Genomic DNA, 17778 nt, shown 5'->3' on the forward strand with positions numbered 1-17778 from the left:
CGTTCACATTTGGTACTTTTTAAAGTAAGGGATTTTTTTTCTTCAAAATGTCCCAAAAAGGGAATGATAAACACAGCAGTGTACTAACAATTTAAAAAATGAATCAAGTGGTTACAAGTTTAGGATTTCTCAAAGTTTTTATTCAATCATATGTTCACTGTGACTTATTTTGAAGTTGTTCATTGTCCTTGTCTGAAAAAAGGGTATTATAAATTTTAGCACTGCTATTCATTGATATTCAGATTAAAAATTGTGACTACCTGGCTGTCCAATCTTTCTAAACAATATATCACATATATATATATATATATATATATATATATATATATATATATATATATATATATATATATATATATATATATATATATAACTTAAAATTACATAATCTTAATTGCCTTCTTTTTCTAAGGTGTAATGTGTAGTACACAATTTTCAAAAAATAGCTTACTGGGAACTGTTATTATGAATGGAATTTTTTTATGTAGTTAGGTAATGGTCTATACGTAATGGAATATCTCAGACCACAGTATCTCTATAGTGGTCTGAGATAATTTATATGAATATTTCATAGACAATAATAATTGACCCCACTCCCTGTCAAATGACACCACTTTTTGGAACCAAGGGGCCTGTGTCCCCACTTGTTGGAAACCTTGGCAGAACACCGCCGTCTACCCCCCCCCCCACCCACCCAACCCCTTTGTTACGTCAGAGCAGCATGTGTCTTTCATCATGGCAGAAGCCGTTGAGGTTTGATGAGGGACAGGGCTCAAAATTAATACTGTCACGCGGTACATTTTGCTGCAATGTAAGAATAGCTCAGAATATTTCCATCATTTTCAAAATTATGCTTAAAATTGGTAAAAGTCATACTGCATTCCTAATTTCTTGACCAGTTTTTAGCTTTAAATCAGTTGTATTATCAGGGGAATGACCGACTCCATAGCGTTTCATGCATGACCTTTGAAGACATTCCTATGTTTACATTATTACTTTTAATTATTTTTAAACAGTAAATCCAAAAGGGGTTCTGAGTTTTAGAAATGTTTACATGTCATCTGGTGGATTATTTTGACAAGTTCACACTGAAGAAAAATGTTTCATAGAAGTAATGGTTTATATAAATGAAAATTCATCTAGCACACTGATGACAATCACGCAAGTATTTCAAAAAGTGACATACTAAAGTTCAAATTGGATAACTTGAAAACATTGTTAGCGATGGCAATGCCACTTTGATTAATAGGACGAATGTATTAGTACTCCTGATAAAATCACACAATAGTTCATGGCTACAGATATATACCCATCAGGATGATAAGTATTTAATCATCTTCTTACAAAGTTGTTCTACAGACTTGTCAACCTTGCTAAAATGAAGGAAAGAGACTTGTAACAAGGAATTCAATAAAGAGAAGAGAAATGAAGTTGTATAGAGACTAACAGGACAGAAAGGACAGAGAATAGAACTGAAAAAAATATTTATTTTTTTCTTGCCCCCCTTTTTTTTTATTTCGCCCGCCCGACCCGCCTGACTATTCCATTGGAGATGAGAAACAAAAAAAACAAAAAACCAAAAAAAAAAACCTCACCCTTACGTTCTGAAGTGTTGCTGCTATAAAAGTACTTACCCGCGCAAGCGCAGAACTCAGTTGACGCTCAGGACATGTGACACACAACACAGAAGCCGATAGACCGAATGTGCAACTAGGTGACATCTTGTAATTGCTTACAATACAAGGGATTGATCAGGTGAGTTAGTTTTGAATGTTCAACAAGGTGAAATGCCTAGAATCGACATTTAAACATCAACGGATTTTTGGACAAAATTAGTATGCAAATGTTGGCCGACACATATCGGAGTAACCGTTACTATTGAATCCCCTACAAGCACATACCTGTTCAAGTACGGATGCATGAATCCACGACATTGGTAACTGAACTGACCAATGTTTGCTGGGGCAGCAGCAGGTTCATAAATCGTCAACAGGTATGTTTTATACAAAGCATTTATCCCCAAAAATCGGTGAATTACGTGATGTAACAAACTATGGCTTTCGAGAGGAAATAAATTCGTAACCGTGAATAAATGTTTGTGTAGTTTTATTAATTGTAAATATGAGACAGTAAGCAGCAGGATCGTAAATCTTTACCTGTATTTTCTATGGACAGTCGGTACCGCGGTGGTGCACAGGGACGGTGTAACGCGTATCATGCTAGGCACAACATATATATAGTCAAGTTACGTGTACACCGCATATGCTTGTGTTACGAGTCACAAAATAAACATTTATGATTTGATAATTCCACAGTTGACAAAAGACACAAGTGATAAGGTCACATTGATTAATGAGACAGAGCCGGGTCAAGTAATGTTATTCTATCCTAATGAGTAGAGGTCACATGTCATCTTAGAGTGATAAATTGTGTCCCAATTGAATCAACAGCTGTTTAGGTAGAATTATTTGGAGCAGGTCAATAAACTGGCTATTGCTGAGCTGAATTAATTATATTAATAAACATTTACTAAATAAGGTTAAGAGATAATCTTTTGTTGTAAACAATTTGTTTGTTAACCATATTTGTATTACGGAATGAACACTGTTTTAAATAAAATGTTGATGACGTATGCGATTGAAGTAGCTTTGGAATTCGCTCCTCCGCAGACTAAGTTAGTTGGCGACTGGACTTGATAGCGATGCCAGCGGGTTTTAGAGAAACTATTAGCTGAGCTGAAAATACTCAGAAGAACTCTGATGTTTGACTGTAATTGACTGGAGCTGAAGTAAATAGTTCCCCATGCTGCAAATCGTATAAGTCATTCAACACAAAAGTAATATTTGTGTCTTTGTGAGTTTCTTCTTTTACAGAGCACTGTTTCGTGAAATCGGTACCTCTCTGATTGCTAACCGGGCGAGTTTGAGTTTACCGCTGAACACGGGTCAATACATTGCAGCCGCCTAATTCAGCGTCGTAACACTTGTAATGCTGTCAATCGGTAAATTGTATCATGTACTAATATTATATTCTGGCCTTTGAGTGAGAAATGAGACAAATAAAATTTATAACTGTAAGTAAATGTATGTATTTGTACTACTAGTATATTGATTGCGATTGTGGGATGGCTGGGTTGTAAATCCTCAAGTGACTTGCACGGACGGGTGCATAAGCCATCCCCGGACGCCATGATCCACACATGCCGCGTGTTTTGTACAGTAGTGTAAACACATCGGTAATTACGCTCTAACTTTCGAGCAATCAACCCGGAGAAATGAAATTCAGCCAATACAATTATAACTCTGAATAGATGTTTGTACTTTTAATAGTCTAAACTGTGATTATGATACGACAGGGTCGCAAACCACGATAAGTAAACGGTGTATGCCCGGACGCTATGCAGAGAGCAGATAAACTTAGATCCACGTACGCTATAAGCGGCTATTACGAGCATGCACCACAGCTCCGTAAATTATGTGTGCTAAACCCTGGCTTTTGAGCAAAAAGAAAGAGACAAATAAATTCAGGACTGAGTAAATTTTATTTCTTTTTAAGGATTACTTTGGGACAGCAGGGACGACGCGATAGCTGTTAGAAATTTTCTTCAAAAGTGACACAACGTAATGCATGTGTAGAACCATGGAAGTAGAACGGGGTTCTACTTCCATGGTAGAACCAACAACAATGTGGGTATGTGACGGCGCCGCACATTTGATCTCCTCGCATACAAATAATACTGCATTTTGAGTAGTCTGCCGTGCCGTGTAACATTTCTAGTCTTGAATGCTCTCGTATTACCTTATATTGTCGTGTCACCAGCGCGATGTACATTCATCGCGATCGAGTCACTTGACCTGGGAATTCGGAAGTAGATTTTCTGAGGTCACTTAGCTGTTCATGAAATTGAGGTCAACATTTTTATTTTTACACAACATTACTTTGAAGTATTTGAACACCATAAAAGCACATATGAGACAAAATGGTCCAGTCCCACGCATTCATGGAAACACTGGTAAACATCCAAAGCATGCCTTAACATACGAACAAGTTAAACACTGTGTTGAATTTATTCTTCGGTATGCTGAAGATCATGGACTTCCACAGCCAGCAGCCCCAAGAGGTACAGATAACAAACCACCAGTACATTTACCAGCATTTGAAAATTATAAAACAATGCATGGCCTGTACTGTACAGCTTGTGATGAAGCCCAGCTGAGACCATTTGGATATGACAGCTTTCGACTTGTATGGCATCAGATTTGTCCACATGTGCAATTCGCAAATCCGAAATCTGATGTTTGTCAGAGATGTGAGGACTTTCGAGAAAAAGTGTTCAATTCACGCACTGAAGAAGAAAAGTTGAATGCATGCTGTGACCTGACAACACACATCAATGAAGCTAAATCAGGCAGAGCATACTATAGAGAATGTATCAATGCAGCTAAAGAAGAACTGATCGATTATGATTTACCAATTGAGTATGATTTGGCAATTGAACCATAGTAATGATTAAATTTCAGTTCATTACACTTTGATTTTGCCCAAAATGTCTTTTCTTTCTCCCTCATAGAGTAAGGCAGGTTGGGCCAATGTTTTTTAAAACACCATTGAAAGTTCAGTTATTTGGCATATGTATTGAAGGTCTGCCAAGACAAGTTAATTATCTAATCAGTGAACAGGAAACCGTAGGTGAAAATGGCACAAAAAGTCATGGTCCTAACACTGTTGTATCCTGTCTTCACCATCACTTTGAACAGTACAGCTTTGGAGAACAAAGATGTTCTATGCATGTTGATAACTGCAGTGGTCAGAACAAAAATAAGACTGTCATTGCATACTTAGCCTGGAGAGTGATGACATGACTACACAACTCAATTCAATTAAATTTCATGATGAGTGGACACACCAGATGCACTGTTGATGGTTTCTTTGGTCTTATAAAACAGAAATATAGAAGGTCCAATATTGATACTGTACAGGAGCTAGCATCCACAGTGAATCAGTCTTGCAGTCCAAACATTGCCCAATTGTTCAAGAACAGTACTACTGGTCATCCACACTATGAGTGGCGGGATTGGATTACATACCTGCATCGCTTCTTCAAACCTGTTCCTGGGGTAAGGAAATATCACCATTTCTGCTTTACATATGATCACCCAGGTAGCGTGTTTGTGCGTGAATCACTCACCTCAACAGAGAAGGAGTTCAAAGTACTTCGACAGCCAGATACTCGGTTCTGCAGACAGGAACTACCACCAGTGATCCAACCAGCTGGAATGACACGTGAACGTCAAACTTACCTGTACAAAACCATCAGAGAGCATGTTGCGCCAGTAAATAGAGACATTGTGTGCCCCAGACCAACATAAATGCTGTCCTATTTCTCCAGACATGGTATATGTATGTAGTACTGGTGAATTTGAAGCATCTCTAGCTAATGTATGAGTATCAATTAATTCATGTTACTCGTATAGTATATAGGATAATTCATGTGTTACTCATAAGTATATATGATAATAATTGTAATATTGAATTGAATCGTGTTGTGAAGTCCAGACATTGTTCTCCATTTATCCAATGACAGTCTTTGTTTTGGCCATTGCAGTTATCAATATCAGCATGTATACTGCAGCTTTGGTTCATCATATAGATGTACGGTTCAAAATGATGAAGACAGGATACAACAGTAATTTGAAACATTTTAGTCGAATTGAAACTTTTTTTTTTTTTTTAATGTGACATTTACAAACAATGGAAACAAGGTAAAACAAGATGGACTTGTGAACTTTAATGAGAGAAAAGATGCACAATATTATACTTCAGCAGTACTAGTATATTTGGTTTGTGATTTGCAGGATTAACTACAGTAATTGAATCACATCACTGTGAAGTGTAGAAAGGCAATATGTAACTGTTGACAGGATATCTTCCTTTAAGCAGCCAGTGTATTTTGGAGTCTTTATTTAACTTATCTGTGTTTGTTGTCAATATTTATGACTGTGATAATGCAGTCTTACAATTTAGATATTAAACACTGAATGAACTGTAGTAAAAAAGCTAGTTGCACTACTTTTGGCCATTGCTGACAAAATTGAATACAAGAAAGTTTGTGTTGAATTCCACTTTAAAGTCATAATTTCATAAAACTTTATTGTAATCAAGAATTATAGCTGGAGTATTATATATCATGTTATTTGATATTCATTTTTAGTTATTTTCCTATGATCAGTAGACAAGCAGTTCTAGAGATGCAAACAAATAAATTACACTCGACCAAGTGAATAGGTAGTTTGTTCATTCCCCAAAGTTAACGACAGAAATCTGTAATGATATCAACAGATAATTTAAATTAAAATTTACTAATACTAGCACTACAGACTTTTGAACATCAATTGGAGTTTTAAAATTATTTATAATGTAAGGTGTTATTTTTAATCCATATTGATTAACATTATAGTATATTTGTGATATGATATACTATACAACTTGGTTCCCAAGTTACTATATCAACCTTGATAATAGACATTGGTTCCCAAGTTACTACATCAACCTTGATAGTAGACATTGGTTCCCAAGTTACTACATCAACCTTGATAGTAGATATTGGTTCCCAAGTTACTACATCAACCTTGATAGTAGATATTGGTTCCCAAGTTACTAATTCAACCTTGATAGTAAATATTGGTTCCCAAGTTACTACATCAACCTTGATAGTAGATATTGGTTCCCAAGTTACTACATCAACCTTGATAGTAGACATTATATTGTCGGAGTCACACTGAGACTTTGAGATTATCAACACCAAACATCAGGGTGTACAATGTACATACTTAGTAGTTTAGTGAAGGAATAAAAAAATATGACTTCTAACTCTGGTGACCATTCTGAATATTTAATAAGATAATGTGACTAATATTAGCATATCTTTGAAAACATGTGTTTGTCTTACATATAAATATACATGGTTATGCTTGATTATATAATATGAATTAAGTTTTATGGTAGTTGCTATTTTCATTTACCAGTTTCACATTCTTAACCATGCCCCCCCCTCCCGCCAGCCAATGTAGAGAGTTAAAAATTGCATATAGGTATCCAACATCAGCACAAAGTGTAGATATTCTGTTGTCATGGCAACAAAAAAGTGTTGCTATAGTAACATTACGTTTAACTTACCTGAAGGCCAGTCATTGATACTTGATACTCTATCTGAATGTTGACGTTTGATAAGTTTTTATCTACAGTAGAAAGTATATAACCTAGTCCAGTGGTTAGAATTAGGTAATATTGCAAAGGACATAACCATGGCAACAAGTCAACTTGTAATCATATGTATGTTTGTGAATCACAACATGTCAAATAATAAAGTTAATGTATATGTTATTTGAATGTGTTATTGTTTTCAAACTGACTCACCACTACAATAGTGTAGTATGGTATTATATCCTTGGTAAGAATCCCTAAAAGATCGGTTGCCATGGCAACAACCACCTTTTGGTTGTCGTGCCAATACTTCAAACATATGCTTAGCAACTGTTCTTTGTGTTTCTTGGCTAATTTAATGTATATGCATACACAATTCCAGTCATTCAACATGATACTACTGGTGTTCATTAATGCTATTCATATGTGCATATATGCAAATTAACACTAATTCATGCAAATATTCAAATGAGTATTTCTCCATAAATTAACCCTGACCTTGGTGAATGGCACCACTCATATGAAAGCTGAGATGGTCAAGTATCTGAATCCAGTAAAAACTCAAAATTGAAAATTTGACCCTTAAGGTCCCTTTTGTCATCTGACGGCTCATATGCTAATTTGACCACATGGCGACCATATTTGTAGTTTAAAATGAATATTTGTTGCATAACTCAAATACTATCAGATACTATAAGATTTATTAGATCTTTCCGCTGCTTTTGATACAGTTAATCACAAGCTTAATTTGTTAACTCGCTTGTGTGATCGTCTAGATAGGTATCTCTGGTAATGCATTGAGGTGGTTTAAATATTATCTTTCTGATCGTAGACAAACTGTAATCATAAACTCTGCTCAATCACCATATTACCCTCTTGATACAGGTGACCTCAAGGTTCAGTAATTGGTCGGATTTAGTTTAATATTTAGACATCTCATTTGGGCGATGTGCTTGCTTGCCATGGTTTGTACTTGTCGCCCCCCCCCCCCCTACAAATTACGATTATACAGTTAGAAATCTGGAAGCATGTATTTCCGATATCAGAGCTTGGATGTCTTCAATTTTCCATTGCCTTAATGACGATAAAACAGAATTTGTTATTTTTTCTGGAAATTATGACCCTGCTTACAATGGCACACAAAATATTCGTATTGGTGATGCGTTGATTTCTGACCAGTGTCAGACACAGAGCCTTGGAGCCATCCTTGATTCTTATCTCACAATGAAGCCTCATGTCAGTCAGATTTGTCGTTCTTCCATGTTTAATATTCGCTGGATTGCTCTTGTTCGAATTCGTAAATGTCTCTCTAGGTCTGCCACTGAACAACAAGTTCATTCGCTTGTTTCCTCTCGCATTGATTCGTGCAATTCATTGTTACAGGGTATACTTATACCTCAGTACTCTATAAATCGCATTCAACATGTGCAAAATGTTGCCGCCAGAATTATTACACGTTTGAAACGTCATTTTCATACCACGCCACTTCTACAGGAATTACATTGGTTGCCAGTACGTCATGAACGTATTATTTAAAAGATCTTAGTCATCACTTTTAAATGTCTTCATGGTTCAGGTCCTCCATTAGTGAGTTAGTCAGTCTCTATGTCCCGGGGCGTAGTCTACATTCTGCTGACCCTTTTAAACTTAGTACCATTACAGCCCAGACAAAAAACATGGTGACAGGGCTTTCAGTGTTGCTTCGCCAGTTTTATGGAATGCTCTCCCTCTCCAAATCCGTCATTGTAATAATTGTAATGTTTTTAAACGTATGCTGATCTTTTTAATCTTGCATTCTTTTAGATGTCGCCGTTTTAGTTTTTGTACTTTTTATGAGTGTTTTGTATTTTAAGCGGCTCTGATCACTGTCTCTGTGGATTTTAGCCGCTATATAAATTTATGTTATTATTATTAGTATTATTATTAGTAGTAGTATTATTACAAGATATCATTTGAGATATTGACCTAAGACTTTGACCTTCAAGGTGAATTATCAAAATCAAGCCAATTTTTACCTATTACAGAAACATTGTAGTATTTACATATTGCCAATTTCTTTTAAATCATGTTTACAAGTAATATTGAAAAAAAAAGAACTATACACAAGTATTTTTTTTTTTGGAGCTCATATCACTTTTACTGAATGGCAGCCATATTTGTAGTCAAAAATGTATGTAAAGACTCCATTCAAATGTTTACCCTATATTATCAGATGCGTGCTATCTTTGGAGACCTTCCTTGACCTAAACTTGAACGTTCTATTTGTTCCCAGAATCCGGTTCAGACAGAAGATCTTGTATCCAATTTGAGTCTTGGAATCTGTGTCCATCCACCAACAAAGATGACAGCTAATGGTCGTTCAACTATCCTGCAGACATTTCTACTCATCTTATCTTTCACGCTTGGTTTTATCAGTTCTATGATTGGCAGTAAGGATTTCCTGAAACATGACTGTAATTGTCAATGTCAATATTTCGAAACCCACCCAGCTTTAACAAGATTTGGTGCACGGTAGGTAACATATGATGACATACATGAAATAATGCGAGGAGCGTTGACAAGTTTTTTAAAGTATCGAATCCGCCTTTGGGATATATGTACTCCAAAAAGAGTCACATTTACATGTCTGAATATAACTCACTCACTGATATAGAATGGAATCTCTTAAAGGCTATAGCTATTTCCCAAGTTAACATTTGGTTCACTCTACAATTGGGTACACACATTCATAGAAGCTACAAAGAATATTGTTCACAATACGTTTTGAGGGCGTAATTTTGCTGCATATTACAAAGATATACCAGCGATATCCTTGTAATCTACCACTTGTATTGACTGAATTCAAACCTGATATTTAGCAATATCCTATAAAAGTTCTGATAATATAATTGTTCATATGTATAATGTTGAGGAAATCTCTACAATGAAATATTTTTTTGTAAAAATGCCTAAAGACAATTTTAATGTCATAGAAGCCATATTTCATCACTAATAGTACACTAAAATAGTTTATTTTGGTTAAAAATGATGTGGCGTGTACGGCGCGATTTCGTTTTGGCTGTTACGTTAATTGTCGTTGGGGGCGCTCACATGAGAACAACCGTCAGTAAACGTTACAGCCAAAAACAAATCACGCCTTGTACACTACTACATCGGATTTTAGTCAGATTGATCATGGCATGTAATAGTGTATAAGGTTCTTTTTAGCTCCATTCAAATACCACCACAATAACAAAAATATGTCGTATTGTGCAAACTCCCATGTAGTCAAGTCCAACTTTATAATTTATCTTTTTCCAGGTTTGGAAGCGGTGAAACTGGCAACAAAGACCAGCCATTAAAAATCAATACTGCTGAAAATAAATCCAAAGATCTTGATTCACCCAAGAAGTATTTCTTGGACTGCGGAGCCAATATGGCGTCGTCGGTAACATTATTCAGAGATACGTATCCAGGAGCGTATGACTTCATTATCCATTCATTCGAGATTGATCCCCAGCTCAAACCATATTTCGCACCTTTTACTTCAGACGGGAAGACTTTTGCACATATCCCTGAAGGTGTATCAAGCAAAAGAGGTAAGGTATTTATTTTTGTTTGTTTGATATATTAACACTACGCCAGTGCCTGTTTGCGTGGAAGGGCGATATTACCTACTTCCTGCTTCATTCTTGCACTAAAGAATACTTTGAATGCACTGTAGACTAAATTACAACTGATCTTGCTGCGAAAGCTGTGTTATTATGTCTTTTTGTGATATACACTCATAAATGTAAACAAATGCACGTCATTGTCTACAAATAAAAATGTAATACTGACACAGAACGTGTGGAAAACATGACAATCAACAATGGCGGTATATGCTGGCGATGTGGTAGGAACTAAATGCATGATACATACATACGTACACGTACGTGTACGAGCGATGAAGACACAAAAATGCAAATATGTAGACCTAATACGACAAATTGAACTACATAACTTGTGAGGGTGACCAGGTTCCCATTGTCAAATTGTGTCATGTATTGATGAAATCCGGGTTTGGATACAAGAAAATATGCTTGCTCTCAATGATGGGAAAACAGAGGTGATACACTTTTCCTCCAAGTTTGCTGGTGAAGACCCTGTCCCTCCCTGTAATGTACAGATTGGCGATGTCGATAAACACCCCTCTAATAGTGTTCGTAATTATCCATGTCAGCCCATGTGGCTAATTTGTGTAAATCAGCTCCATATGCTCTCTGGAAGATTGGTAAAATCAGGAATTTGCTTGATCAAAATTCCACAGAGAAACTTATTCACGCTTTTGTCACTTCACGTCTTGATTATTGTAATAGTGTAACAAATTGAGGGGGAGACATCTAATGTTAACGTAACCCTCCTCCAATGTCTCTCTCTCTCTCTCTCTCTCTCTCTCTCTCTCTCTCTCTCTCTCCGTACACAGGATCGACTTGGACTTGAAGGGAATTAGCTCAAACTACACACAATGTTCATTGTTAACCTGGATCATTTAGAAGTGGCCACTGAGCAGATGTAAGCTCTAGTGTAGGCCTAGCTGTTGCCTTCTGCTCCAACTTCCAAAGAATGAATCCGTAATTTATTATTCCATTAAATTCTTATAGACATAAAATATACAATGCTCAAATGATTGGGTGATAATATAATCAGCACCATAACTGAATAAAAACGGGAGTGTTGCCGTCGCCTTAATTCAATGCAAATAATATTGACAAATATGAAAACTAGCTAAACAATGTGATCACGTCATTGTTCTTCCAACTGTCTGTAATCAGTCATTATTCGATACTGTTGATCTTATAATAACTTAATGTTATCATCTAAGAAGAATACTATTCGCGAAATGCAAACATTTGTTCTAAGTATTAATTCATGACAGCTGAGAGTTCACGGTGACCTTGCAAAACATCAAAACTTAGCGAATATTAAAAAGTTGTATTCTGTCATCCGTAACAATAGTTTACTGTTTGGCCTCCCAGCATGAGATTCGGAAACTTCAAATGATTCAGAATTCTGCAGCTTGTTTAGATATTAGAGAGAAGTATAACCACATAAAAATTATAGACCAGTATCTAATCTGCCTTTTCTATCGAAAGTCCTAGAGAAAATTGTCGCACAGCAAGTACATGATCATCTAACTAAGTTTGAGCTTTACACTAAGTGCCAAAGTGCATATCGGGCTAATCATAGTACCGAAACGGCCCTTTTACGAGTCCATAATGACATCATGGTGGCCTTAAATAACAAGAAGGATGTCGTTCTTATCATGTTGGATCTGTCAGCAGCTTTTGACACAATCGACCATAGCATTTTGTTAAATAGACTGGAGTTTCGTTTTGGTGTCACCGGGACAGCTCTAGCCTGGTTTAAATCATATCTTCTCAATCGCCATCAACGTGTCAAAGTGACCTCTACAGCGTCTTCTACTTCGCATATAAAGTACGGTGTCCCACAAGGGTCAGTTCTAGGTCCGATCCTATTCACATTGTATACAGCTCCTCTACATGATGTCATCATTGGACATGGCCTTGACTACATGATCCATGATGTATGCAGACGACTCAGAGATTTACACAATCTGCAATAAGCCAGCTGACATTCTACCTGATGTTGAAACGTGCATCGATGACATTCGCAGCTGGATGAGATCAAATATGTTAGTCCTCAACAATGACAAAACTGAGGTGATCCAGTTCTCGTCACGGTTAAAAACCAACGTAGTAGAACTGACCAGCCTGAAAATTGGCGGGCTAGACATCGCACCATCTACCTCAGTCCGTAATCTCGGTGTTACTCTCCGTAGGGACGGCTCCATGTCTGATCAGATTAGTCACATTTGCAAGAATGGTTACTTTTCGTTATACAAGATTGGAAAAATTCGCAAACTGTTAGACAAAGCCTGTACAGAGAAATTAATACATGCATTTGTGACATCCCGACTCGATTACTGCAATAGTCTATTGTATGGAATTCCAAAATACCAGATAGATCGTCTGCAGTCACTCCAGAATGCTGCAGCCCGTCTTGTCAGTTGTACACGAAAATTCGACCACATTACTCCTATACTCTATGACTTGCATTGGCTCCCAGTTGAGGCTAGGATTAATTTCAAAATCCTACTGATCACTTTCAAGATAATCAATCATGTAGCACCATTTACCTGTCAGATTTAATTAGCATTTATGTTCCAACACGAAATCTTCGCTCCGCTGAAAAGCTACTCTTATTATCAGTCAAACCACGTGGCAATTTCAATAGATCCTATGGCCAGAGGGCTTTTTCGGTGTGCTCACCCTCTCTGTGGAATTCACTTCCATTTGAAATGAGAAATGTAATGACTGTTGACATTTTTAAACGTAGTTTAAAGACATATCTTTTTAGACAACATTTTAAGTGATTGATTTTAACTTGTCGGTTTTTATACATTGTGAATTATTTTAATCGGCCAGTTTTACACTTAGTCCCTTTTTGTGTGCTGTTATTTTCTTTACTTTACTGCAATTTTTTTAAACTTCAGTCTGTACAACGCGCTGAGACGCATGTGTAGCGCGTTTTCTTACAAGAAATAAAATAATAATAATAATAATTACTCCTTTTCTCAAAGTGTTACACAGGCTACCAGTACAACAGCGTGCAGAATTTAAAATTCTCTGCCAAACATTCAAAGTACTTCGTGGTTTTGCACCTGGCTATCTTAGTCTGTTACTTACCCGTCGCAGCTCCAGTCGTGACGCAGTAACTCACGGAACGAACATTACTTACGCCAACCACTCAGCAATACTGCTTATTATGGTGACAGAGCATTCTCAATTTGTGCCCCACACTTGTGGAATGCTTTGCCATCGTATACGTATCTGCAGAGTGTCACTACATTCCAGGCATCTAAACCAGGTCTTAAGACCTATTTCTTCAATAAGACTTTTGCTTGAGTCTGTTTTTGTAAAGCGCATAGTGATAGTTATATGGAATGCGCTATATAAGAAGATTAGATTAGATTACATTAGATTAGATTAGATTAGATTAGATAACTAAACATCAATAATTTTGTTGAAATATACTTTACCATTAGATAATGATTTGAATTCCAGCGGTGCACACCAAATCCCACACATCGGTGAAGAGAAGTCATTTTAAGGCGCTAGACGTCTTTTTCCCTTAGTAATATTGTACTGTATTTTCCATGTCTTTTGTTCAACATTGTAGGGAATATGACGGCATATCTGGAAGGGCCCTGGTTTCCAGGAAAAACTAATAATAACAAGGATATGCAATGGGGAGGTGGCACTTTCTTTGCCTATCAAAATGAGAAAAAAAATGACGATGGTAATGGTGGTTTGAGGAAATTCTCCCGTCAAGTTGAGATTGGAACTGTGGACTTATCACAATGGATACGGGATAACACAAGAAAACAAGACTACGTTATACTCAAACTTGACGTAGAGGGCGCTGAATACGAAATATTGATGAAAATGCTTGCTGACGATACGTTTGACTGGATAGACAAGTAAGTTTTATTGTTATTAAATGTTTCTACTAAAAATTTTGGACGACGATTACACTAAAAAAAGTGTGCATTGCAAATTGTCAATACTATAGTTTGGCCAAATTGTGCTATGAATTATTATGGATTGATATATACAGACAGCCCCCCCCCCCACCACACACACACACACACACACACACACACATCTTTCTCACGGAAGGTAAACATTATAACGACTTCGACATTCTATTCAAGTTTAGAGACTCAAAATATGCTCTCTCTCTCTTTTTTATTACCAATCTAGGTTCTATGGTGAATTTCATGATTGGGCACCTACTAAGTACACACAGTATCAAAAGGATAAACTCCGTGATGATTTGAACTCCAGAGGAGCACATCAAATCACATGGGCTGGTGAAACCAAGTCATTTGCTGATTTTGACCTCATGTTGAATATTCGGGTAAGAATTTATACCACACACACACACATCCTCACACGCATACGCACACACACACGCGCGCGCAAAGCTCATTGAACGAAATCTATGATAGTGGCGTTCTGTATGTATGTATGTATGTATGTATGTATGTATGTATGTATGTATGTATGTATGTGAGTATGTATGTATGTATGTGAGTATGTATGTATGTATGTATGTATGTATGTATGTATGTGTGTATGTGTGTATGTATGTATGTATGTATGTATGTATGTATGTATGTAGAGAAATGCATAAGAAACGAGTGATAGAGTCCGAATTAATAAATGCAATCCAACGTTTCGAATAAAACAGTTTTCTCAAGGATATCAAGGCAACCACAGGCTTAATAGACATCCTCAGTGACGCTTTTTTTTTGGTCATACTGAATGTACACGAAGCATAGTAAATTGATGTGTATTGTTACACAGCTGATTAAAGCATATATCTGCGTTCCAACGTAGCGCGTGCTGGATGCAAAAACCACTGCGCGCTAGCTCCCAACAGTATATAGAGATAACTTTCGGGTTCTGGTAGCATTTTTTGAGTTTGACAGTAAACTGAGCAGAAAGTGGCGATAGTTTGCAAGTATGTATTGATTTTCGGTGACTTTCTCTTTATATACTGTTGGGAGCAAGCGCGCAGTAGTTTTTGCCTCCAGCACGCCCTGTCTGGATAAATGCTATAAAACTATCAAAAAATTCAACCCTATGTAGTTGCTAATTACGATGTTGGTGCTTTTTTGTAAAGCTTGGAAATTATTGCCCAAAAAGGGTTTGAATACCCTACAGATTGACTTCAAGGGTAAAAAAAACCAGAGCTTCTCGGGGGGACCCCCTGGGACCCATGAGAGGTCTAAATATTCTCATCTTAAACTTTCCCCTACATTTTACACTCAAGATGCTATTAAATTCTTCTTTCAATATTTAGCCTGTGTAGTCGCTAATTTAATATGATGCTATCTTATCAATTATTTAGTCACGCAGTCCACTCTGAGTCACGATCAATACCTGTCATGGAAATATGATATATCAGGGGGGTGGGTGTCACTATGTTTTAGAATTAAGTGATAGGATCGGAGGTCAGCCCGTTTTCCGTTTTCCAGATAGGGGGTCAGTGACTTTTCGTTGTCCTGATGCAAAAATTCACCAATCCCCACCCCCACCCCAGGCCGCAGAAACTGGCCGGTCCCTCACTTTCCCCGTTATTCTCCAATATTTTTCTTTATTCAGCCGGAAAATACTCGTGACCTAAGGGCCGTCACTACGAGTCCCTAGACGAATAGTGACAAAGGCCCCTTAATTCACGAGTATTTTCCTTAGCTGAACGATTGTGGAATAACGTCTATATATTCCTCAAGTTATTGTATATGGCATAATTGTTATTTACAGATTCCAGACGACACTCCCGGATCAGTGTTCAAAGTATCAGAGACATGCACAGCCGTAAACAACACAACAAAAGTCGCTATCGTCATCGAAGTTGGGATGAATGCAAAACGAGCAAAACGATTAATCAGCACAATTGAAGCCTATGCTAAGAAAACACCACTTATCTTGTTTTTGTACGGTGACTTTGTCGAACAAAACTTCAACCTTGTTAGGAGTTGGAGTGAAAATCACGAAATTGGAATTCGTGCGGGAAGTCGATGGCCTAAACAATACTGGGAATTGCAAAATAACAACATGTTGCAAATGGATGTAGTAAGTGCTCAAGTGAGATTGGCTGAGATTGGAGTGACAGCGGCATATATATTTCCAAGCGGAATCAATCCAGATGTCTCACGAGTGACGCAAAAAAGACAACTTAGGATTATAGACAGTACATTCACCTTTCCGCCACGAAAAGGTATGTGACATGTACAGTTGTTGCTTGACTCCCCTCTAATATACAGAAGAGCGCCATCAATGGCAAAATCTCACGCTCTTTTGTTTTGCATCTTCAACTGTGTTTGTGTCATCAAAATATGACAGGTAACATTACTATCGACTTAGTAGGCAAGACACATTTTTAAGTGGAAATGTTCTTTTGTATAACTTGAATTTGATGATATAGCAAATGTATTTGATATCCTTAAATATTCAATCAACAGCTTTCCTCAAAAATTAGTGTATACGTGATGCTAAATCATATATACTTTTCCTTCTATTTTTCCAGATGGTATTCTTACTTCACACTCGTACTTCAAGTTTCGGGATGTTGAGAGAACCCCAAAAGCATTGGAATTAATTCATGAATCGCTTGCTCTCAAGGGTGGAATTTTAAGTTTAGATTCAGATTTTCCAGACAGCTATATGATTTTGGTGTTTTTGCTTGACTACCTTTTCGAGGTTTCACCTCATACAATTGTCACTTTACGAGACTGTTTAGCTTAGTTTCCTTGCAATAGGTGTAGCATATTATTTTTCATCCTACATTGCTTTAGTGTGAATCATTCAATGTAAATGTCATTGTGATTTGTTACGGTTTACTGAAAAGGTTTGGGTTTTTTACAGTACTTTATGAATTATTATAAATATAGTATTTTATTTGCCACAAACTCAAAATCATATCAACATAACAAGAGAGAAAGTAAAAAAAGACAGTGGAATAAAT

General features: G+C 36.8%; 1 protein-coding gene across 1 annotated transcript; it reads left to right on the top strand.

The window, feature by feature from the left end:
• The first annotated feature begins 1675 nt into the window (after positions 1-1675).
• LOC144444380 (uncharacterized) lies at positions 1676-17558 on the top strand. Its single transcript, XM_078133793.1, has 7 exons — positions 1676-1755; positions 9476-9714; positions 10504-10781; positions 14425-14725; positions 15009-15165; positions 16575-17031; positions 17341-17558. The coding sequence occupies exons 2-7, from the start codon at positions 9545-9547 to the stop codon at positions 17556-17558; spliced, it is 1581 nt and encodes a 526-aa protein (XP_077989919.1). The 5' UTR covers positions 1676-1755; positions 9476-9544.
• Positions 17559-17778: the final 220 nt, after the last annotated feature.

The sequence above is a fragment of the Glandiceps talaboti genome, chromosome 13, assembly GCF_964340395.1.
Source record: "Glandiceps talaboti chromosome 13, keGlaTala1.1, whole genome shotgun sequence".
NCBI lineage: Eukaryota > Metazoa > Hemichordata > Enteropneusta > Spengelidae > Glandiceps > Glandiceps talaboti.